This window comes from Manis javanica, chromosome 4 (assembly GCF_040802235.1).
Source record: "Manis javanica isolate MJ-LG chromosome 4, MJ_LKY, whole genome shotgun sequence".
NCBI classification, from domain to species: Eukaryota; Metazoa; Chordata; class Mammalia; order Pholidota; family Manidae; genus Manis; species Manis javanica.
The window spans coordinates 95,758,395-95,784,042 of NC_133159.1; the positions used below are offsets into that span (position 1 = coordinate 95,758,395).

General features: G+C 36.8%; 1 protein-coding gene across 7 annotated transcripts in view; it reads left to right on the forward strand.

Moving 5' to 3' along the window:
• The first annotated feature begins 895 nt into the window (after positions 1 to 895).
• PHTF1 (putative homeodomain transcription factor 1) overlaps positions 896 to 25,648 on the forward strand; it is a 50,736-nt gene continuing 25,983 nt past the window's right edge. Inside the window, exons 1-5 of one of the 7 annotated variants that reach the window (XM_037005402.2) lie at positions 896 to 2,334; positions 2,610 to 2,684; positions 3,317 to 3,373; positions 23,561 to 23,630; positions 24,109 to 24,267. In XM_037005402.2, the coding sequence (XP_036861297.1) occupies positions 2,640 to 2,684; positions 3,317 to 3,373; positions 23,561 to 23,630; positions 24,109 to 24,267 (331 nt within the window). In that variant the 5' untranslated portion in view covers positions 896 to 2,334; positions 2,610 to 2,639. Of the gene's footprint in view, positions 2,335 to 2,609; positions 2,685 to 3,316; positions 3,374 to 23,560; positions 23,631 to 24,108; positions 24,268 to 25,648 lie in introns of those variants that run through there. The other 6 variants (XM_073234402.1, XM_017652031.3, XM_017652032.3 and 3 more) reach the window with 6 other exon arrangements.

Here is a 25,648-nt window from a genome sequence, read left to right on the forward strand (position 1 = left end):
TCATAGGATCTGGGGATAATTCCATACACATTGAGATGCAAGTAGTTTTGGAGAAGAAGAAAAAATTACGCTTGGCATTTGTGGCAGTTATGCCTCCTGCCTGATGCTTAAATTGGTTTATATCTTTATGAGAGGATGATAAAATTTTTAATCTGGTGATGGTATTTTTTAAAGTACATGTATGCAGTGTTAGTTAATGAAGGTGTCTAGGTTTTTCAGATGTCATTGATGTATTAAGTGTCACAATGCAATGGATTTTTTTCCTCATCAGTTTTTGTGTGAACTTATTTTATTGAGTTATCTGTCCTAAGCACAGAACCCTTGGCTCTGATTAGGAAAGGAAAAGGGAGGGAACTAAGGTTAGTTAACTAGGCATTTTATTTGAGGGTATCTCATTTAATCCATTATCCTTCAGTAGGAAGGTAACAATCCAGTCTCCATCATAATACAGGTGGGAAAACAGACTTGTTAGGTTAAATAAATTGCCTAGGCTCACATTATTTGGTCATTTGGAACACGGATTTGAATTCAGTTCTGGGTTCAAAACTCATGCTTTGGTAAGTGGCAGCCTTATGATACACTGAAAAGTTTATTCAGGGGCTCCTGAAAGATGATTTGCTGCTTAGTACTATTCCCTAATGAACTCAACCTGATTCCAGGTTCTACCAACTCCAAAAGCCTCTGTGTGCTAAGTAATGAAGTAAAATGGTTTTGCTATTAATGTAATGTACATCTGAAATATTAGACAAAAACTGACACTTTTTCATTTGTCATTTATCCTTTTTTTTTTTTAAGTTGTAATGCTTTAAGGAAGGGAAAGCAAAAAGGAAAACACCCAATGGGTGCAATAGAAAAACAAACCTGGGTGAATTGGTTTTAGTTTTGTGGAGTTTATTTTCTTAGCAGGATTTTCCTCATTGGTAAAATGGGGATGACATCCACCTGAGGATGATTCAATGATGTTGTGAAACATTTAGAACCGCACTTAAACTTTCAGTGGTAGCTAATCTAACCAATTTATTTGTCAGTAGCTTTACCCGACCCAAATGCTACATGCTGGGCAAGTACTCTGCTTTGGGTGAGGTGAGAATGATAGTAAGAAGTCAGTTTTCTGTTAATTGCCAAGAAATATATATAGGAGGAAAAAGGCTTAAACCTTACTAACGTTTCCTTAAATATTCATTTTTGGGTGCCGTTCCTTTCTCCTGACCTCTCAGCCTGCTTTAATTCTTAACCTAGAAACCTCCCCACGGCCACCTTTACCTACCCTAATTGGGAAAAGGGCCCTGGAACTGCCCGAAGCCTTGCTCCTCCTCTTCCCTTAAGCTTGAGCATCCAGAAAGCAAGTAAAGCCCCCGAACTGCTGAGGGGTGGGAGAGGAAGGGAATTACTAAGCAGTAGCCTACCAGGCCCTTCGTTCCAGGTCAGCGTAAATTCATGAAAACACTCGTTTACTCGGCAGAGATGGGAAAAACCTATGTACCAGTCTCGTGCCAGGCTGTGGTCTCTGATTTCTTGGAGACCACGGCGCAGTGGGGAAAACCGACAGTAATTAATGAAGCACAAAAAAGGACATAAAAGTGTTAAACAGAAACGAACGGGAGTCTATTAGTATACCGGGACCGACGTCCTTCAGATCAATGGCTGGGAAAGTCATTTCTGAGGAAGTGATCCGAAGGGTGAACGGGGGAGCTGGTCTCAGTTTAGATCGCTTTGCCGCAATACGCAGGCCTCTCCATCCCGCAGCCGGGCGGAGGCGCCGCGCGAAGGCCCGGCCGAGGGCGGGGCCACCCTTGCTGGAAAACCCGGAAAGCGGAAGCCGCGGCCGGCCTGCCCCTCGGTTTGCCGCGCTTCTCTCGCTCAGCTCTCGGCCGGCTGAGTCATGGCCGCATCAGGCCCGGCCGAGCGAGGACGCGTCCGCCGCCCCCAAGCATCTTCCTCCGGGTCTTGCGGCCTTTGCACCTGACTTTTCCAGTCGGCAAAAGCCTTTTGCCATAGCTGTGGCGACCAGCGGCCTAGCAAGGACTCCCTTCACTTTTTATCCCCTTCCTTTTCAAGTTCGTTCTCTTATTTGTTTTGGGTCAGTCTCTGGTGACCCTGTAGGTCGGGTTTGGAGGGCACCAGGTCTGCCCTCCTCTGGGCGCTGAGCGGCCGGTTGCTTCTAAGGCTGGGGCGGCTTCCGCGGTCTCCATGGTAACGGCCCCGCTGGCGTCTCCGCATCCGGGAGAAGATGCGGCCTGCCGGGCGCGTCGCCTCGCCCCCGGCCTTAGGGCCCGGCCGGGGCCACTGAGGAGGAAGGTCCCGGCCACCGGGCTGAGCGGCCGCAGGCACCAGGTGAGAACCAGACGCTGGGCGCGGAGGCTCCTGCGTCCTCGCCTCCCCTCCCCCTCATCCCTGAGCACACCCGCACAAAATATCGCAGAGAGGCTTCTCCGGTCGCCACTGCGCCAGAGGTTTTTGGGGTTGGCTTTTTTTTGTTCGGGCAAGCAGCCGGCGAAAACAACAGCAGCTCATGGAGGGGCTGAGCGAAGTGGTCTTAGAGTTCTACCCAAATTGGAAGAGTACCTTTCAGCAACTGGACTCACCGACTGGCTTCCCTTCATTTTCAGTGAAATCCCATTCTCTGGCTGGAGACACAGATGGCCTCAAATGAGAGAGATGCTATATCGTGGTACCAAAAGAAGGTAGTATCAATATTTTTATTCGTAAAACATACTTCCTGCAAAAAGCTCCCACAGAGAACATGTTCGTTTTCCCTGAACTTGGTATTGCCAGGTATTCGCATGGTATCTCTCAACATAAATGGAAAACTGATGTACAAGGTCATCAGGTCTTTTGAACTTAGCTCCAGGTCCCCGAATAAGATTTTCAAGTCACCTTCCTTCTCCATGCTGGACACACAATGCCACAGCCATGCTTTGATAGTTTGCTTCTGACCCAACTGCTGTTTTTTCAGACATGAAACTTTATTTGCACAGCTCAGGTTTGTACTGGCAACAGTCTTACTGAGCTATTGAATACGTTTTATTCCTCTCTAGTTTTCCCACTGATGTTTTCCTTAAAAAGTGGACATATCTTTTCAGATAATACTTAATTTGAAATATTTTGAACATTGATTTTTGACTTACTTTTAGATCCAGTTATGTTAGAATTTTGAAGGAAACAGACCTTGGAAATATCAATTTATTCTAACCTCTGAGAAGTGCATTTTCCAGATACTTATATAGATACTTAATAGTCCCATGACTTTGGTGAGACTTGACCTAAATAAAAGGATTTCCTCTGCATCATTTAAAAAGCCTGCTCTCTATTTCAGATTGGAGCATATGATCAGCAGATATGGGAAAAGTCAATCGAGCAGACTCAGATTAAGGTAAATTGATTTTTTTAAATTCTAGCTTTGTTTTACTGCTTTAATGGAAGAGTGTATTGTACATACTTTAAAAAAATCTGCACTTACCCATCAAGTGTGGCATACTTTGAAGTTTATAAAGAAAACATCACCGCAAGCAGAATGATAAATGGCAATTGACATTTATCCTCAATATCAGGGAAATTAGAAGTGATTGGCCTATGATGAATTTGAAAGCAAATGTCACATGTAAATGGAGCTATGGCTACTTAACTCCAGCTGCTGTTACTTTGTGGCATTGCAGCCCCAGTATTGCCAGAGTTTTCAAGAGAAGCTGGGAATATACATTTTATATGTATAAAATGTACACACATTCATTCCTCCCTTCCCCCTCCTCCTCTTCTCTCTCCTCTGCTCCTCTTCCTCTTTCTTCCTGCCTTTGTGAGCCCAGGGAAACCCATTTGTGGCCTGAATCACTTTTCAGTTACTGGTTTATAGTAGTACGGTGTTAAGTTTTTCAGGTGTTAAACATTTTTCTACAGTACTCTTAGAACTGAGCAAATTCATGCTCACCAAGCAACCTAAAAGTGATGTGGATTCAGAATTCCAGTTTATTAATTTTTTTCAATAGGGGAGGGGAGGGTTATATAATGTTTCAAAGTCAGGGCTGAGGGGTCAGCATGTACTGGGGCAGAGGATGGTGCAGATTAGTCCTAGAAAGCTTGCTCAGTAAGTCACATGTAACTGGATAGTTTTGAGGGGTGTGGAAACACCATCCCTGCCTCTGAAAGAATGTCTCTCTCTATTGACTTCAGTACTTCGATCTGCAGATTCACAGTCTACTTCCTGGAAATTGCTGAATAATGGCTGGCAGATTCTTGTTTTGGGGGCCTTTATTTTTAAAGATTTGCTGCAGACACTCTAAACACTTAAAAAATATGTATGTGTTAGTGTAATACAACTTAATCATTTGTTTTATTTATATCTAAGTCACATTGATTAGATTGGGATGTTTAAATCTCCAGTGAAATACGTTTAACCAACACTTTTAGGGTGCATTCTTTTAAACGGCCAGTCAACTAGAAAGTTGTTTGACTTACATAGTACTTGGCTAGCTTTTCGTAATTGTGTACAGTCTTGACTTTTTATATTAGTAGGACATGACGTTAGGATGACTAAATCTGCAAATTTTAGTTTTTAACTCTCTAAATTCTGTTCCCTTGTTCTTTTGTGAGCTGCTAAAAAGTGTTGATACTAAGTATGGTATAATGGAAAGAGCACAGAACTAGGAGTTAGATCTCCTTTTGTGTTCTCTAGCTCTGTGATCTTGAACAAGCACTGTAGTTTGTTTGGGTTTTGGTTTCCTTATCTTTAAAAGTTAAAAGGTTAACTTTCTGCTACAGAATTTCTTACCTTCTTCCACTACATAATTTAAAGATTTCCTTAACTCTTAACTTCCATGCCATTATATACATCCCTTCCTTTTAGTATATCATATCAAAGCTATTTGTAAATCTGTATGCCTTCATAAGTCTCAAGGGCAGGAATTGCGTTTGTATCCCATTCTTAGAGCATCTTGATTCATACTAGGAACTCAGCGTCTATTGTATTCAATTGAACCCCATCTATTATGAATATTTTTATTCATTATTCTCTCATAAAGTAATCTACCTAACAACTCCTTAGTGTATACTTTTTAATTTAGCAGCAGTGGAAAGAATAAAATTAAAGGCAACTCTAAAAACTTACTAAGATAATGTACCAACAGTCCTAGGTGCTAAGAATACAGTCAACAAGACACACATGGTTCTTGACTTCATGAATGGTGGTAGGAGGAAACCATGATATCTTTTTAAATATGTTTAAGTCTTAGACAAAAATTGGCCACAGCATGGTATTAGGATACAAAGAAATATTTAATTCATGTTAAAAATAAATTACAGAAATATATTTTGAAAACAAAAAATGTAAAGAAAATTAAAAAATAATAAACAGTATTAACATCAGGTCAGTACAATAAAGTTAGAGATTACATAATAAAAATATTAAAAATTATAAAAGATATAAATTTTAAAAATCTTAACTTGGATCATGAAGAGTGGTATGAACTCTTCCACTAACACTTATTGGGCTACTATGTTTAAAGTATTTTGCTATATATTGAGCACAAGAGGAAAGGTATTTATAAACAGAAGTATAGTAGTTGTTTAAGAGAAGAGTAAGTAGCCCAGTCTGATTGCAGTTTAAGTATGTAGATAAGATGATGGGACATAAATTGGATTGAAACTGATTTGGCTGCTTTACTAAGAACTTTCTTTAGAAAATGGAAAAATTTTTGTTATTTGAGTAGCAGGACCATATATCTGTATTTTTGAAGGATAGAAATAAAAGTATAGATATTATAACAAAATCTATGGAGTACTTCCAAATTAATGCTTAATGAATTTATCACTCTAAATGTCTGTATTAACAAAAAATCTCTGGATTGATAGGAAGAGTTACAATGATACAAGTGGTTCTATGAAAAATCTAGAGAAAAAAAGCAGTAAGTCAAGGAAGGGAACAAAGCATCAAAAATTAAAACAGTCATTATGTATCCTTCATTTAATAAACTATTTGCTAAGTACCTACCTGACATGTGTCTGGCAGCAGGCCAGGTACTATGTCTACATAATGATGAGCGAAAACACTCAACATTTTCCTTTTCATGGAGCTTCTAGTAAAGTGGGAGAGAAACAATAATAATACTACGAATGAATAAAAATTATGTTGTGGTGAACACTAAGAAGGAGAGTTATTATTTACAAGCTATTACGCTTATATAAAAGGGAAATGGACATAGTCAAGGGGGTCAGAGAATCCTTCCCTGAGTAATTGATGGTTCAAATAAGATCTAAAGAATAAGTACTAGTTAATTAGGTCAAGAACCAATACACTAATCCTACATAAACTTTTTCAGAAAATACATGAGGAAGTATATTTCCCAACTCATTTTGTGAGATCAGTATTACCCTGATTCCAAAGCTAGACAAAGATGAGAAAATTCGTTGTGAACATAGATGTGAAAATCTTAAACAAAATACTTGTTAACAAAGTCAAATTCAAAACATATAAATGGATTATCTATTATGGCCAGTTGGTATTTATCCTAGGAATGCAACATTGGTTAACTTTTGAAAATAATGTTATATACCATATTAATGGAAGAAAGGACAAAAACGACATGATCTCTGTAGAGCTAGAAAGAAAGCATTTGACAAAATTCAATTTCCATTGAAACTAGAAATAGAAAGTAATTTCCTCAATCTGTCAAAGGGTGTGTACAAAAAATCTATAGTTAACATCACCCCTTAATGATTAAAGACAGTATTGTGCCTCTAAAATTGGGAATAAAGCGAGGATGTCTTCTTTTACCATATCTATAAAACATTGTGTTGGGGATTCTAGCCAGAACAAGAAGGCAACGAAAAGAAAGTGAAAATTGCCTTTATTCATGATGACCTGATCCCATATTTAGAAAATGTAAGGCATCTGTAAAAAAATGACTAACACTAATAAATTAGTTTAACAAGTTCTCTAGATGCAAGATTAATATACAAAAATGAGTAATCCAAAAATGAAATTAAGGAAATAATTCACTCATAATAGTATCAGAAAGAATAAAATACTTAGGAATAACTTTAACATAGAAAGTATAAGACCTGTACACTAAAAACAAAACATTGGTAAGAGAAATTAAAGATCAAGCAAATGGAGTAACATTCATGTTCATGATCTGAAAGACACACTATTATTAAGATGGTCCTTCTCTCCAAATATTTATAAATTCAGTATAATCCCTTCAAAATTCCATCAATATATTTTTTTTGTAGAAATAGATAGGCTAATTCTAAAATTGATAAGGAATATAAAGGATCTAGGATATTCAAAACAAGTTTAAAAAGGACAGAGATGACTTACATTACTGGATCAAAAAATTTACTGTAATTACACCTATAGCAACCTAGATAGTACAGTATTTGATGAGTAATAGGTCAGTGGAACAGAATAGAAGATCTAGAAATAAATCCTTATAGTTTTGATAAATTGATGTTTGACAAAGATACCAAAGCAGTTCAATGAAGAAATGATACTCTTGTCAACAAATGGTGCTAGAACAATTGGATATCCATAAGTATAAAAATGAAATTTGATTCTCACACCATACACAAAAATCACGTAAAGTAGATCCATAAACTGAAGGGTCTTAAAATAAAATATATGTATTTTCTAGAAGAAAACAGAGAATATCGTTGTGACCTTGGGATGGGCAAAGATTTCATAGAAACACAGAAAAAAATTGATACATTTGGCTTCATCAAAATTTAAAAATGTTCTTTAAAATATCCCATAAAAAAAATCAAAAGACAAGCCACAGAATGGGAGAAAATATTTTCAAATCATATATATATAATGGAGTATTTGTGTCTGTAATATATAAACTACTACAGTTCAATAAGATGAAAAACCCAATTTAAAAATGGGCAATATTTGAATAGCTATTTCACCAAAGAAGGTAAATGAATGGCTAATGGTACATGAAAAGATGCTCAACATTATTAGTCATTAGGGAAGTGCAAATTAAAACTGCAATGAGATACTACTATGTACCTATTAGAGTGGCTAAAATTAAAGAGACTGATATTCCAAGTGTTAGCAAGGGCATGGAGCAACTTGAACTCTCATAGACTTGCTGTTGAAAATGGAAAGAGGAAAATACTTTGACACTTTCTTAAAAGTTAAATATGTACTTCCCATATGACCAGCATTACCACTCCTAGTATCTACCCAAGAGAAATAAAAACATGAGCACAGAGGATTCACGATGGCGGCGTGAGAGGTGAGACAGAGAATTCCTCCCAAAACCACAGATAGTATGAAAATGTAGCTAATTGATAAAACTAACCCTAAAACAACAAGAAAGAAGGCTGAACCAGACTGCACACAAAACTCACGAACAGAGCAGACCTCATGAAACAGGGTAACTGAAAGCCTCAATCAGGCGGGACTCGAGCCCTTCCCCCACCCCAGCTCACTGGCAGGAGGAAGAAAAACGGAGTGGGGGAGTGGGTGGAAGCCTGGGACTGCTGAACACCCATCCCTGGAGGTCTGCTCTGGGAGCAGAACCCTACACTGTGTGGTGCTCTGGATGTTGGGGAACTCAGACAGGTGGAGTGCTTGAGAGACAGATTCCAGCCATTTGTGGAGGAGGGGATCCACACCTGGCCGCTCTGGAAGATGGGAAAGGCAGGCGATCTGAGAGGCTTCCTAGCAGCAAGAGGGCTGCTGAAGGAGTGGGGTTCTCACGGAGCTTGCTGCGTGGTGGAGGGGAGAGCTGGACAAGGTTGTCTGGGGGCGCTCTGCCCAGCTGGTTGGGAACTTTGAGGAGCTCCAGGTGCTGCATCCCACTGGCTGCCTACTCAGCTCTGAGGCCCCCCCCACTGTGACATGCAACCTGCTGTGCCTCCCTCCTAGCCTGCCAACACCAGTTCACAAACCTCCAGTCACTGCGCTGGCATCAGGCCAGCCAGAGGGAGGCCCCACGTACAACAGCTAGAAACGCAAAGCACAGAGGCTTACGCCTGTGTGCTTGGCCCACTGGCTCTGACACTGGAGACAGGCACCGCAGACAAGAATCAGGAAACAGATCTTTCCTCCACCGAGGCACCAGCTCCGCTCCCCTATGACCCCCAACCTCACTCTAGGGGCTGAGCAGCTCCAGAGACTGGAGCTTCTGGGCACTAGGGGGCACCACACAGGAATATGAAACATCAAAAGAACATGGTTCAGACGAAAATCTCACAAACCCCAGAAAAAGGGTCAAGTGAAACTGAACTCACCAATATGCCTGAAAGAGTTCAAAATAAAAATCATAAACATGCTTATGGAGGTACAGAAAAATATTCAAGAACTCAGGAACGAATTTAAGTTGGAGATTCAATCTGAAATGAAACATACAATGGAGGGATTTAAAAGCAGATTAAATGTAGTAGAAGAGAGGGTAAATATAATAGAAATTAGAGAAGAGGAATAAAAAGAAGCTTAGGCACAAAGAGAAAAAAATTTCTAAGAATAAAAGAATATTGAGAGAATTGTGTGATGAATCCAAACGAACATTATTCATATTATAGGGGTACCAGGAGAAGAAGAAGGGAGAAAAAGGGATAGAAAGTGTACCCCAGATTGGGGAATAATTGCAAAAAAATTCCCCAATCTGGGGAAGGAGATAGTTTCTCAAGCCATGGAATGGAGGTGCACAGATCTCCCAACACAAGGGACCCAAGGAAGACAACATCAAGACATGTACGAATTAAAATGGCAAATGTCAAGGATAAAGACAGACTTTTAAAAGCAGCTAGAGAGAGAGAAAAAAAGATCACATATAAAGGAAAACCTATCAGGTTATCATCAGACTTCTCAACAGAAACCTTACAGGCCAGAAGTGAGTGGCAAGATATATTTAATTCAATGAAGCAGAAGGGCTGTGAACCAAGAATACTATACCTGGGAAGGTTATCATTTAAATTTGAAGGAGGGATTAAACAATTTTCAGATAAGAAAAAGTTGAGAGAATTTGCCTCCCACAAATCACCTCTACAGTGCATTTTGGAGGGACTCCTGTAGACAGAAGTGTCCCTAAGGCTAAATAGATGTCACCCAAGGGATAGACAAAGAGTACAGAATATAACTCATAACAGAATGGAGGAAGAACTAAAAAAAAAAAGAGAACTTTTAGGTTGTGTTTGTAATACCACACAAAGTGAGTTAAATTAGACTGTAAGATATTAAGGGAATTACCCTTGAACCTTTGGTAACCACGAATGCAAAGCCTGCAATGGCAATAAGTACATACCTATCAATAATCACCCTAAATGTAAATGCTCTGAATGCACCAATCAAAAGACACAGAATAATAGAATGGATAAAAAAGCAAGACCCATCTATATGCTGCTTACAAGAGACTCACCTTAAACCCAAAGACACACACAGACTAAGAGTCAAGGGATGGAAAAAGATATTTCATGCAAACAATAGGGAGAAAAAAGCAGGAGTTGCACTACTTGTATCAGACAAAATAGACTTCAAAATAAAAAAGTCACAAAAGACAAAGAAGGACATTACATAATGATAAAGGGGTCAGTCCAACAAGAGGATATAACTGTTGTAAATATCTATGCACCCAACACAGGAACACCTACATATGTGAAACAAATACTAACAGAATTAAAGGGGAAAATAGAATGCAATGCATTTTAGGAGACTTCAACACTCCACTCACTCCAAAGGAAAGATGAACCAGACAGAAAATAAGTAAAGAGACAGAGGCACTGAACAACATATTAGAACAGATGGACCTAACAGACATCTACAGAACACTGCACCCAAAAGCAACAGGATACACATTCTTCTCAAGTGCATATGGAACATTTTCAAGAATAGGTCATATACTAGACCACAAAAAGAACCTCAGTAAATTCAAAAAGATTGAAATTCTACCAACCAGCTTCTCAGATCACAAAGGTATGAAACTAGAAATAAATTACACAAAGAAAACGGCAAGGCCTACAGACAGATGGAGGCTAAATAAACAATGGATCAATGACCAAATAAAAACAGAGATCAAGCAATATATGGAGACAAATGACAACAGTGATTCAACAACACAAAATCTGTGTGATGCAGCGAAGGCTGTGCTAAGAGGGAAATATATTGCAATACAGGCCTACCTCAGGAAAGAAGAACAATCTCAAATGAACAGTATAAACTCACAATTAACGAAACTAGAAAAGGAAGAACAAATGAGGCCCAAAGTCAATAGGAGGGACATAATAAAGATTAAACCAGAAATAAATAAAATTGAGAAGAATAAAAAATAGAAAGAATTAATGAAAGCAGAAGCTGGTTCTTTAAGATAATAAACAAAATAGATATTCCCCTAGCCAAACTTATCAAGAAAAAAAGAGAGTCTACACATGTAAACAGAATCAGAAATGAGAAAGGAAAAATCACTATAGACACCACAGAAATACAAAGAATTATGAGAGAATACTATGAAAAATTATATGGTAACAAACTGGATAATGCAGAAGAAATGGACAACTTTCTAGAAAAATACAACCTTCCAAGGCTGACCCAAAAAGAAACAGAAAATCTGAATAGACCAATTACCAGTAAAGAAATTGAATTGGTAATCAAAAAACTACCTAAGAACAAAACTCCTGGACCAGATGGTTTCACTGCTGAATTTTATCTCACATTTAGTGAAGATCTAATACCCATCCTCCTTAAAGTTTTCCAAAAAGTAGAAGACAAGGGAATACTCCCAAACTCAATTCTACGAGGCCAACATCACTCTAATACAAAAACCAGACAAAGACACCACAAAAAGAAAATTACAGACCAATATCCCTGATGAACATAGATGCAAAAATACTTAACAAAATATTAGCAAACCAAGTTCAAAAATACATCAAAAAGATCATCCATCATGATCAAGTAGGATTTATGCAAGGAATGCAAGGATGGTACAGCATTTGAAAATCTGTCAACATCATCCACTACATCAACAAAAAGGACAAAAACCACATGATCATCTCCAAAGATGCTGAAAAAGCATTTGACAAAATTCAACATCCATTCATGATAAAAACTCTCAACAAAATGTGTATAGAGGGCTAGTACCTCAACATAATAAAGGTCATTTATGACAAATCCACAGCCAACTTTATACTTAACAATGAGAAGCTGAAAGCATTTCCTTTAAGATCGGAAACAAGACAAGGGTGCAAACTCTGCCTACTTTTATTCAACATAGTTCTGGAGGTCCTAGCCACGGCAGTCAGACAACACAAAGAAATAAAAGGCATCCAGATAGGCAAGGAAGAAGTCTAACTGTCCCTGTTTGCAGATATTGTATATAAAAAATCCTCCAGTAATCCACTCCAAAACTACTAGATCTTATATCTGAATTCAGCGAAGTTGTGGGATACAAAAGTAATACACAGAAACCTGTTGCATTCCTATACACTAATGATGAACTAGCAGAAAGAGAAATAAGGAAAACAATTCCATTCACAATTACATCAAAAAGAATAAAATATTAGGAATAAACCTAACCAAGGAAGTGAAAGACCTAAACCCTGAAAACTACGGGACACTCTTAAGAGGAATTAAAAAGTACACTAATAAATGGGAATTCATTCCCTAGCTCTTGGCTAGGAAGAATTAATATTGTCAAAATGGCCATCCTGCCTAAAGCAATCTACAGATTCAGTGCAATCCCTATCAAAATACTACAGCATCCTTCAATGAACTAGAGCAAATGGTTCTAAAATTCATATGGAATGACAAAAGACCCTGAATAGCCAAAGCAATTCTGAGAAGGAAGAATAAAGCAGGCAAAATTATGCTCCCTGACTTCAAGCTCTACTACAAAGCCACAGTAATCAAGACAATTTGGTACTGGCACAAGAACAGACCCATAGACCAGTGGAACAGAATAGAGATTGCAGATAGAAACTCAAGCATATATGGTCAATTAATATATGATAAAGGAGCCATGCGCATACAGTGGGGAAATGACAGCCTCATCAATAGCTGGTGTTGGCAAAACTGGACAGTTAGATGTAAGAGAATGAAACTGGATTATTATCTAATCCTGTACACAAAAGTGAACTCAAAAGGGGTCAAAGACCTGAATGTAAGTCATGAAACATAAAACTCTTAGAAAAAAATATAGGCAAAAATCTCTTGGACATAAACATGAGCAACTTCTTTATGAATGTATCTCCCTGGGCAAGGGAAACAGAAGCAAAAATGAACAAGAAGGACTATATCAAACTAAAAAGCTTCTGTACAGCAAAGGATAACATCAGTAGAACAAAAAGACATCCTACAGTATGGGGGAATATATTCATAAATGACATACCTGATAAGGAATTGACATCCAAATTATATAAAGAGCTCACGCACCTCAACAAACAAGTAAATACGCCAATAAAAAAAGGGGAGAGGAATTGAACAGAAACTTCTCCGAAGAAGAAATTCAGATGGCCAACAGACACATGAAAAGATGCTCCACATCACTAATCATCAGAGAAATGCAAAATATCACCTCACCAGTTAGGATGGCTAACATCCAAAAGACAAACAACAACAAACATTGGTGAGGATGTGGAGGAAGGGGAACCCTCCTACACTGCTGGTGGAAATGTAAACTAGTTCAACCATTGTGGAAAGCAGTATGGAGGTTCCTCAAAAAGCTCAAACAAGAAATACCATTTGACCCAGGAAGTCCACTTCTAGGAATTTACCCTAAGAATGCAGTAGCCCAGTTTGAAAAAGATATATGCACCCCTATGTTTATCGCAGCAGTATTTACAATTGCCAAGAATTGGAAGCGACCTAAATGTCCATCAGTAGATGAATGGATAAAGAAGATGTGGTACATATACACAATGGAATATTATTCAGCCATAAGAAGAAAACAATTCCTACCATTTTTGCAACAACATGGATGGAGCTAGAGGGTACTATGCTCAGTGAAATAAGCCAGGCAAAGAAAGATAAGTTTCAAGTGATTTCACTTATCTGTGGAGTGTAAGAATAAAGAAAAAACTGTAGGAACAAAGCAGCAGCAGACCCACAGAACCCAAGAATGGACTAACAGTTACCAAGGGGAAAGGGACTGGGGAGGGTGGTTGGGAAGGGAGGGATAAGGGCGAAAATGGGGCATTGCTATCATCACACATAATGTAGGGGGGGAGTCACGGGAAAGGCAGTAATACAGAGTAGACAAGTAATGATTGGATAGCATCTTACTACGCTGATGGACAGTGACTGTAATGGGGTATGTGCAGGGGTGCTTCATAATGGGGGGAGTCTAGTAACCATAATGTTCAAGTAATTGGACATTAATGATATCAAAATAAAAAAGTTAAAAAAAAATATGAGCACATACAAGTGTTCATAGCAATACTAGTCATAATAGCCAAAAAAAGTGGAAAAAAGGTCAAATGTTTATCAACTGGTAGGTGAATAAACAAATGTGTTATATCCATACACTGGAGAGTGACTCAGTAATAAAATTTGTTAATATATTCTACAACACAGATAAACCTCAAAAAAGTTAAGCTAAGTGAAAGAGGCCAGACATGAGAGACTATATTGTATAAGTCAGTTTATATGAAACTTCTAGAAAAGGCAGATCTATGGAAGTAAAAAGTAGATCAGTGATTGCCTCTGGCTAGGGTATAGGAACAGAGATTTACTGCCATTCTTGTTTTTGAGGTGATGGAAATGTCCTAAAGTTTAATTGTGATGGTGGTTGCAAAACTTTACAAATTTACTAAAAGTCCCCTAAATTAATTAATTACTAAAATTGTACACCTAAAAATGGGTGAGTTTTATAGTATGTAAGTTATGTTACAATATAGCTATTTTTTAAAATCACAATAGAAAAAAATAAGAGCATTCATAATATAGTACATAAGAAAGTCATACATATTCCTAATGAAAATTGTCTTCTAAAATTTCTTCATTGAGAGAATATATTAAATCTGAGGTCTAATGTTATTTTCAATAAAGCTCAACTTAGTACCTCTTAAAAAGAATAAAACAAGAATGGCCTCTATTAGTACTATTTAACATGCTGACTGAGATATATTTGCTAAGATGAACAAAACATTCTAGTACTATCTTTTAAAATATTTTTCTTCGATTTTTTTCTAGTTAGTACCAGAGTAACAGAAACCAGTTTTTGAAAATGACATGATTTTATAGCTAGAAAAATTTAAAAGGCCGATCATAAGCAGAGAGGTGACTTCGGCTGTTTTTGTAATGTTTTATTTATTTCTTAAGCCAGATGGAGGGTACATAACAGATGAGACTATTAAAGGTAACAGTTTGAATATGTGCATTTATCTCCATCTGATCTCTTCTGAAATCTCTCTAAAATTACAACAAAGAGGAAAAAGATATCAGTCTACAAGGATTAAAATTCTAGGAGTGAAAACTGTAGGTAAGTGAGAGCTATTGACACAATTTTGAAAGTTGGAAAGTGAATGTAAAGAAAGTAACAATGTTAAATGTCTAAGAGGGAATGCCAGTAGCAAACAAGTTAACTCCCTCAGTGAAACACTTACATTTACCAGTTTAATGTTAAAGTATATGATAAAGTATACAGGTGAACAGCCTAATGAAGAGATATGTAGGGCGAAGCCTGAGAGGGTCCAGAGCACAGGAGCTTCTATGCCTGTGGAGTTGTGATGTGTCATCCTCCTGCTGTGGATGTGTTTGTCAACCTGGAAACTCTGAGCCGTATTGGGATTTTAATGTAGGCATGACCCATCATAACTCAGTTTTTAGCCCTTCTTCTTTCACAAGAGAATGGGGGGGTAGGGCTGAAAATTCCAAGCTGCTAATCATGGTTTGTTGTTTCTGGTGACCAGCCCTCATCTGAAATCCATCCAGAAGCTCTCCCAGAGTCACTTCATTAGAAACAAAGACATGCCTATCACCCAGGAAATTCTAAGGGTTTCAGGAGCCCTGTGTCAGGAACTGGGGACAGAGACCAATTCAGTATTTATTATAAACCATAATACCACAAGAATATTTGGGATTCAAGCTTGGAGTCAGAAGGGAGTAAAGGGAAGTGAAGCAGGGAGTAGAGAGGATAAAAATAGATCATACACAAAATTGAAAGTTAGAATGACATTGAGCCTCTCAGTAGCAACTTTTAGCTCATCTGGAAGCTAGCAGACAATGGAATCTTCAAATTTCTCAGAGAAAATGACTTTGAACCTAAAACTTTATGCCCTCCCTCACTATTAACCAAATATAAAGATAGATGAAGATGTATTCAGACCTTCAAAGTCCCCAAAACAGTATTACCCATGTCCCCTGTCTCAGAAAGCATGGGAAGACATACTGTATTATGATGCATGAGTAAACCAAAAAAGAGGAATCTGTAGTATCAGGAAATAGGATAGCTAACACAGAGGGGGAATTTTATAGATAAAAAAGAATTTTATGTATAAAAGGGAATTTTAGGGTCATTAAGAGATGTCCCAGGATGACAGTTTATATCAATCCTAGAAAACAACCAGACCAGATTGGAAAAGAGTACAGAAAACTGTGGTATAGATACCCTTCAAGGGAGAAAAAAGAAACCAGTATTTGTTGTTTGAGCACATTGGGAACAGATTTGTAATACAGGGAGTTTCAAGATGAATTATTAGTAGATATGTAGAAAATTAAGTGAATGAAAAAAATGAAGCTTGTCATATGTGACTTTTATCATTGTTTATGTATGTTCACTCTAAATCCACTGTTTTTTGAGTGTTTTTTAAATCATAAATGGATGTTGAATTTTATCAATTGCTTTTTCTGCATCTATTGAGATGATATAATTTTTATCTTTCATTTTGTTAATGTGTATCACATTGATTGATGTACAAGTGTTGAACCACACTTTCATCCCTGGAATAAATCCCACTTGATCGTGGTGTGTGATCTTTTCTATGTATTGTTGAATTTGGTTTGTTGGGGTTTTTTTTGAGAATTTTTGCATCTATATCCATCAGGGACATTGCCCTGTAATTTTCTTTTTTTTTGTAGTATTCTTGTCTGGTTTTAGTATCAGGGTAATGCTCACCTTGGAAAATGAGTTTGGGAGTGTTCTCTCTTATCCTCGTCTGTTTTTTAGAACAGTTTGAGAAGAATTGGTATTAATTATTCTTTGAACGTTTGGTAGAGTTCACCAGTGAAGCCATGTAGTTCTGAACTTTTATTGGGAGGTTTTTGATTACTTATTTACTCTTGTCTTACTAATAATCAATCTGTTCAGATTTTCAATTTCTTCATGGTTCAGTCTTGGTAGATTGTATGCTTCTAAGAGTTTATCCATTTCTTCTAGGTTGTCCAATTTGTTGGTATATAATTGTTTATAGTAGTCTCTTATTGTTGGTATTTCTGTGTTACCAGTTGTAACTTCTCTTTCAATTCCGATTTTATTTATTTGAGTCCTCTCTTCTCTCTGGTCAGTCTTGTTAAGGTTTTGTCTATTTTGTTTAACTTTTCAAAAATTCAGCTCTTAGTTTTGCTGATCTTTTCTGTTGTCTTTTTCATCTCTATTTTAGTTACTTCTGCTCTGCTCTTTGTTATTTCCTTTCTTCTACTAACTTTGGGCTTAGTTTGTTCTTATTCTAGTTCCTTGAGGGGTACATTTGAGTGTTGTTTGAGATCTTTGTTTTTTAAGGTGATCATTTATCACTATGAAATTACCTCTTAGCCCTGCTTTTGCTGCATCCTATGTTTTAGTATGTTGTATTTTCATTTTCATTTTTTCATTTTTCTCAAGGTGTTTTTTTCTCTTGATTTCTTCTTTGACTTACTGATTGTTCAGTAGCAAGTTACTTAATCCCCACATATTTATGAATTTCCATTTTTCTTCTTGTACTTGATTCCTAGTTTCATACCATGGTGGTAAAAAAGGACACTTGCTATGACTTCAGTCGTCTTAAATTTATTAAGACTTGCTTTGTGGCTAACTTATGGTCTATCCTGGAGAATATTTCATGTTCCTTTGGGAAGAATATATATTCTATTTCTTTTTTGATGGAATGTTCTGTGTATATCTGTTAAGTTAATCTGGTCAAATGTGTTGTTTAAGACCAGTATTTCCTTATTATTTTAATTTTTATTCATATTTAACTCCCCCCCCAAAAATTGAGTTCACCCTTTTCTGTTACCCACTACTTCTTGCAACCAACAATTTCTATCTAGGAGCTTGGTTTTTTCTTTCTTTTTCTTCTCAGTTTCCACATTTAAGAGAAGTCATTTGACATTTGTCCTTCTCTGTCTGACTTATTTCACTTAGCGTAATGTCCATCCATGTTGTTGAAAATGGCAAGATATTACAGCCCACAGCTAACATCCTATTCAGTGGTGAAAAGGTGAAAGCTTTTCCTCTAAGAGCCAGAACAAGAGGATGCCCACTCTTACCATTTTTATTCAACATATTATTGGAAGTCCTAACTGGAATAATTAGCAAAAATAAATAAATAAAAGGCATCCAAATCAGAAAGGAAGAAGTAAAATTGTCACTGTTTGCAGATGACCTGCTACTATGTTTAGAAAATGCTAAACACTCCATAAAAAGATGGCTAGGATTAATAAACCAATTGAGTAAAGTTGCAGGATACAAAATCAATATACAAAAATCTGTTGCATTTCTATACACTAGAAATGAACTATCAGAGAAATTGAGAAAACAGCAAGAGGATATACAATTTGTAAATATTTATGCATTCAATGTAGGAGAATCTGAATTCATGAAGCAAATATAAACAGACCCAAAGGGAGAAACAGACAGTAATAGTAGGCTTCAGTACTCCACTTTCAACAATGTATAGATCATATAGACAGAAAATACACTTTAAACCAAATGGACCTAACAGACATGTACAGAACATTCCACCCAACAGCGACAGAATACACATTCTCAAGTACACATAGAACCTTCTCTAGGTTAAATCATATGTTAAGTATAAAAGAAGGCTTAATAAATTTAAGAATATTGTATTCATATCAGTTATCTTTTCTGACCACAATGGTATTAAACTAAAAATCAGTAACAGTAGGAAAACCAGAAAATTCACAAGTATCTGGAAATTAATACACTATTGAATAACCACTAGGTTGAAGGAGAAATAAGATGAGTCAAATGGAAGTAAAAATTTCTGTACACTAACAATGAACTGTCTGAAAAATAAGAGAACAATTCCATTTACAGTGGCACCAAAATTAATAAAATATTTAGAAATAAATTTAACCAAGGAGTTGAAAGATCTGTACACCAAAAGCTATGAAACACTAATGAAAGAAATTGAAGAAGACTCAAATACATGGAAAGATACTTTATGTTCATGGATTGGAATAATTAATATTATTAAAATGTCTATACTACCAAAGCGATCTAGAGTTCAAAGCAATCTCTATCAAAATTCCAATGGGATTTTTCACAGATAAAGAATAAACAATCCCAAGATTCATTTGGAACCACAAAGGACCCTGAATAACTAAAGGAATCTTGAGTAAGAAGAACAAAGGGGCGGCATCACACTTCCTGATATCAAATTATATTACAAAGTGATAGTAGTCAAAACAGTGTTGTACCGACATAAACATCACATAGACTAATGGGACAGAATAGAGAGCCCAGAAATAAAATTGTGCACATAAGCTCAATTAATCTTTGGCACAGGTATTGAGAATACACAACAGGGAAACTCTTCCATAAATGATATTGTGAAAACTGGGTATGCTAATGCAAAAGAATTATTGTGGACCTTAAGTTTGCACCATACATAAAAATAAACTCAACATCCATTAAAGACTTAGATGTAAGACCTGAAACTATAACTTATAGAAGAAAACGTAAGGAATATGCTCCTTGACATTGGTCTTGGCATGAATTTTTTTGATCTGACACCAAAAGCACAGGCAACAAAAGCAAAAATAAGCAAGTGGGACTACATCAAACTACAAAGTCTTGCACAGCAAAGGAACCAGTCAACAAAATGAAAAGGCAATCTACGAAGTGGGAGAAAATATTTGTAAACCATATATCTGGTAAAATGTTAAAACCAAAATATACAAAGAACTCATACTGCTCAATCGTTTTAAAAAATCCAATTAAAAATTGGCAAAGGACTCAAATACACATTTTTCCAAAGAAGACATACAAATGGCCAATAGGTATTCAACATCACTAATCATTAGGGAAATGTAAATCAAAACCATGGTGACATATCAGCTCACATCTGTTAGGCTGACTATTATCAGAAAGTTAAAAGAGAGTACGCAGCAAGAATGTAGAGAAAAGGGAAACTGTATACTATTGGAGGGAATGTAAATTGGCTTAGCCATTATAGAAAGCAGTATGGAGGCTCCTCAAAAAATTAAAAATAGAGTTACTATACAATCGTGCAATCCCTTTTCTGGGTATTTATCCAAAGGAAATAAAATTGCTTCCTTGAAGAGATTACCTGTACCCTGTGTTCATTTCCTCATTATTCACAGTAGCCAAGATATAGAAAAACCTGTGTCTGTTGATGGATGAATGGATGAAGAAAATGTGGTAAATGTATATATACACACACGTGTGTATACACATGTACACAATAGAATATTACTGAACCTTAAGCTAGAAGGAAATCCTGCCATTCATGGCATGGATGAACCTGGAGGACATGCGAAGTGAAATAAGCCAAAGGGAAAAAGTGAATACTGCATGACTTCACTTGCATGTGGAATCTAAAAAAATCAGACTCATAGAAACTCGAACATAGAATGGTCATCAGGGGTTGAGGGATGGAGGAAATGGGGAGATGTTGGTCAAAGGGTACAATTTTCAGTTATAAGATGAATAAGCTCGAGAGATCTAATATACAGCATGGTGACTATAGTTAATAAAATTGTATCGTGTACTTGAAATTTGCCAAGAGAATAGATCTCAAGTGTTCCCAAAACACACAAAAAAATGGTAACTATGTGAGGAGATAGGTATGTTAATTAACTTGATTGTGATAATAATTTCACAATGCATATGTATATAGAAGTATCACATTGTACCCTTAAATATGTACAATTTTTGTCAATCATATCTCAATAAAAGTATGGGGAAAAAGAAAAAAAATGAGGCAATTACAATTCTAGGATAAACAACATTTTAAAGAAAAATATAATCATTGTTTACTACTTGGCTTAGCTGGGAACAATATTTGTGTAATTAGAACATTGTAAACATCAAACATTGATTTCAATAAAACTGATAAAATTATATGGGGGAGAACTGTAGTTTGGGAGGGCATCCTCCAATATGAAAGAGAATAGAAGGAAATGAACCCAAAAAATTGAAATGAAAAATTTAATGATGAATTTGAGGAAGTTTCCAGAAAGCAGAGCAAAAAGACAAAGGAGGTAGGAAGTAGGTGAGAAAAGTAAGTCTTCTAAGTTAAAAGAAACATAAAAAATAAACTATACAAAAATTTCCCCAAAACTGAAAGAAACAAATTTCTATATAGAAGGGATTCTCAGAACAACAGATGATAAGAGGCTCATATCAAGGCACATCATTATGAAATTTCTGAAAAGCAGGAATAAAGCAGGGATTCAGAGGAAAGAAACATTTCATGTTCAAAGAATTAAGAATCAGAATGGCATTTGAGTTTGCAATAGCAACATTGGAAGCTTAAAAAACAGTGGAATGATGTCTTAATTCCTGAGGGAGAATCATTAACAATGTAGAATTCTGTATCTAGTGTGACTTTTAATCAGGCATGAGGGTAGAATGAATTCATTTTCAGAAATGCAAGAGTTTAAAAAATTATCTTCTGTGACCTCTTTCTCAGGAAGCTACTGAAGGATGTTCTCCAAGAAGACATGGGATATAAGAAGTAGTGGTTCTGCAGAGAGAGTGGTGAAGGGAAGTGTCAGGATGATGGTGAAGAGGAGTCCTGAGGTTACAGCTGTGTAGGCCCAGTGAGCAACTAGTCCTATTGGAGCAGGAAGTAGAGGTTTCCAGAAATTTTTTAGGAAAAATCCGAGAAGACTTTGATTAATTTTCTGGCATTTGAGCACTTGGAAAATGAGAAATATTTTCCTAACCTCATAGAGTAAATGGAAGAACATACAGTTTACAGGGAATGATAATTCATAGTGATCATACTGTACTGATTATTGATTTATCAAAAATTTACATAACTGTATTGTGAGGATATATGTTTTGGGGATGGAAGTCAGGATGTGGGTATTAGTGGTATAAGAGCTCAATTCTTAGATACTATATTAGGAGTCGGCAGATGATTTGTAAAGTCAATAAATTAAAAAACAGTACAAACATTATTTGGAAGTACAGAAGTAAATGCCCAGAGAAATAGCTAAAAAAGATGAAAATTATTTGTTTTTAATGAATGAAATTGGGAGGAGGAGAGAGGTGAGCTAGGGGACTACTATTTTTCACTTACAGATCTTTTGGCACTGATTTTTTACTTTTATTTATTTGCTTTTTTTAAAATTAAGGTATCATTGATATACACTCTTATGAAGGTTCCACATGAAAAACATTGTGGTTACTACATTCACCCATATTATCAAGTCCCCCCCATACCCCATTGAAGTCACTGTCCATCAGTGTAGTAAGATGCCACAGTCACTACTTGTCCTCTCTGTGCTGCACTGTCTTCCCTGTAACCCCCACTACACCATGTGTGCTAATCATAATACCCCTCAATCCCCTCAATCCCCTTCTCCCTCCTTCCCACCCACCATTCCCCACCCCACCCCTTTGGTAACCACTAGTTCCTTCTTGGAGTCTGTGAGTCTGCTGCTGTTTTGTTCCTTCAGTTTTGCTTTGTTGTTACACTCCACAAATGAGGGAAATCGTTTGGCACTTGTCTTTCTCCTCCTGGCTTATTTCACTGAACATAATACCCTCTAGCTCCATTCATCTTGTTGCAAATGGTAGGATTTGTTTTCTTCTTATGGCTGAATAGTATTCCACTGTGTATATGTAGCACATCTTTATTCATTTACTGATGGATGCTTAGGTTGCTTCCATATCTTGGCAATAGTAATTGTAATAGTAATAGTGTAAATAGTGCTGCAATAAACATAGGGGTACATATATCTTTTTGAATCTGATAACTTGTTTTCTCAGGGTAAATTCCTAGGAGTGAAATTCCTGCGTCAAATGGTATTTCTATTTTTAGTTTTTTAAGGAACCTCCTACTGCTTTCCACAATGGTTGAACTAATTTACATTCCCACCAGCACTGTAGGAGGATTCCCCTTTCTCTGCATTCTTGCCAGCATTTGTTGTTCCTAGTCTTTTTGATGTTAGCCATCCTAACTGGTGTGAGGTGATATCTCATTGGGGTTTTAATTTGCATTTCCTTGATAATTAGTGATGTGGCACTGATAATATTTAAAAACTATAAAAACGTTGCATGCATTACTTGTTAAAGCTAAAAACTAAAACGAATATTGACAAGTTCATTTAAGGAACATTAGGATTGAAGTGCCTCCAGTAAAAGAAGTCAGAGAAAAAGAAGCCTAAGCCTACCTTTTGTATTTCAGAGGGCTTTGTTACTTTTTTTTTTTTCCCTAGGGCTTCAAAAACAAACCAAAAAAGATGGGTCACATAAAGCCAGACTTAATTGATGTTGACTTAATAAGAGGTGAGTTCTAAAGTTGGTTTGTTTCTTACATATGTTGTTCTATTATTTCCTAGTGGTACTAAAGATTCTTTTTAGATATATTCACTATATGGTGATGTATTTTAATTTACAAAAATAATGTTTTGCCCTCATCTTTCAGGCTTCAGCATTTTTTCCCCTTTGCTTTAGTACTGTGTTGCTATGTAAATTACATGATTTTCGTAAGTGTACAAGAGGAATGAACTTGAAGACTTACTGTTGTGTAATTAAGAAAAATATATTTTATAACATTTAGGTGATCCTCACTTATTTTGAACTCCTGTCCTAGTGATTGAGGCAAGAAGTTACTATATTTAATGAACATCTAAGCAGATTCTTTTTAACTGAACAGGTTATGTGCTGATTTTTGCTCTCACCTGTTTTTAATGCAGTGTTACAAGTGTGCATTAGTATAGTGCCATATAAATGTTTCATGCTCTGTTTTATTGTATATTTAAAGGCTCAACATTTGCCAAAGCCAAGCCTGAAATTCCATGGACATCTCTGACTCGGAAAGGGCTCGTTCGAGTCGTTTTTTTCCCATTGTTCAGCAGTTGGTGGATTCAGGTTACCTCTTTAAGAATCTTTGTTTGGCTGCTACTGCTTTACCTCATGCAAGGTAATTTAAGGAGTTAGAATAAATTATGAAAGTTTCTGTTTGCTGCTTTTGCTGTGAGGTAATGCAGACCTTACTCTTCTTACATTTACCTTTTCATTTGATGGTTTGAAGTACAAAGAAATGAAGGGGCATACACCATTTGGAGACTTTAAAAAATTTATTTGCTCAGAGAGAGTCAACAATATTATTTTGCTGTTCTCTCTTAAATTTCTTTCTGCTTGTCTCAGTGGCCAGGCCTTTTCAATCTTTTCTTCTCTCTGACCTCTGAAAATTGGATTACCTCAAAGCTGATCTCAGATTCTCTTCTGTTCTCTGGGTTCTCTGATACAGCCCCACTGCTTTGAATATAATTGATATGCTGGTGATTCTCAGATTTATATCTTCAGGCCAGATCTTTCTGCTGAACTTTAGACTTGTAAATCTAACCACCTGTTTGACATTTCCATGTGAACATTTAAAAGGTATTGAGATTAATCATATCCAAAATCAACCTCTTGATTTCTTTTTTAACAAACTCTTTTGTACAGACTTATTCCTCTTCAGGTCTTCCTCTTCTTGTTAAATGATATCATCAACCAACCAGCTGTCAAGTGAGAAATTATCTTCTTATTCTACTCTACCATCAGCTCTCACACCAGTCTGTCACCAAATCTAAATCCAATCTCCAAAATATGTCTCGACTGTTTATTTCAGTCTCTACTGCCACCATCATATAATAGTCCACAGAACCAGCATCTCTGAGCCTAGACCTAGAGTCACATTTCCTCTGAGCCTTCTTTCTACCAACCATTCTTTTCACAGCAATTAGAGAAATCTTATAAAATGGAAACCATAACTTCCTGCTTACAGCCCTTCAGAGACTTTTCATCGCCCTTGGAATGAAAATCCAGGCCCTTACCATGGCCTGCGGTGCCATACATGCTCTGTCCCCTGCCGGCCTCTCGGTGCTGCATCGTACCACTCTCCTCCTCGCTTACTCTGGACACAGTGGCCCCTTTTCTGTTCCTCCCGCAGAGCTTGCTTTCTTAATGATCTTAAGGCTTTTAACAGGGCAGTCTTTTTTTGTAACTAAGATCTGAGGTGTAACTTTGATAGAGAGGCCATCCCTAACTATACTTTGTAAGTAGTCCTACCATTCGCCATCACTATCACAGGAATCTATTCTAATTTCTGTATTACACATGACTACCTGATGTTTTTGTTTTTATTTTTTCCTCTTCACACTATCTATAGGGACCCAGTGTGTTCTCCTTACCACTGTATTGCCCAATTGTCTACCAGGTATACTTTCTGAAAGTGGACAGCATATCTATGGTTATACTTGAATAAAAAGACATGAATTAGAACAAAGATTAGGTGTAGGTTGGTTTAGGGTAAAGGG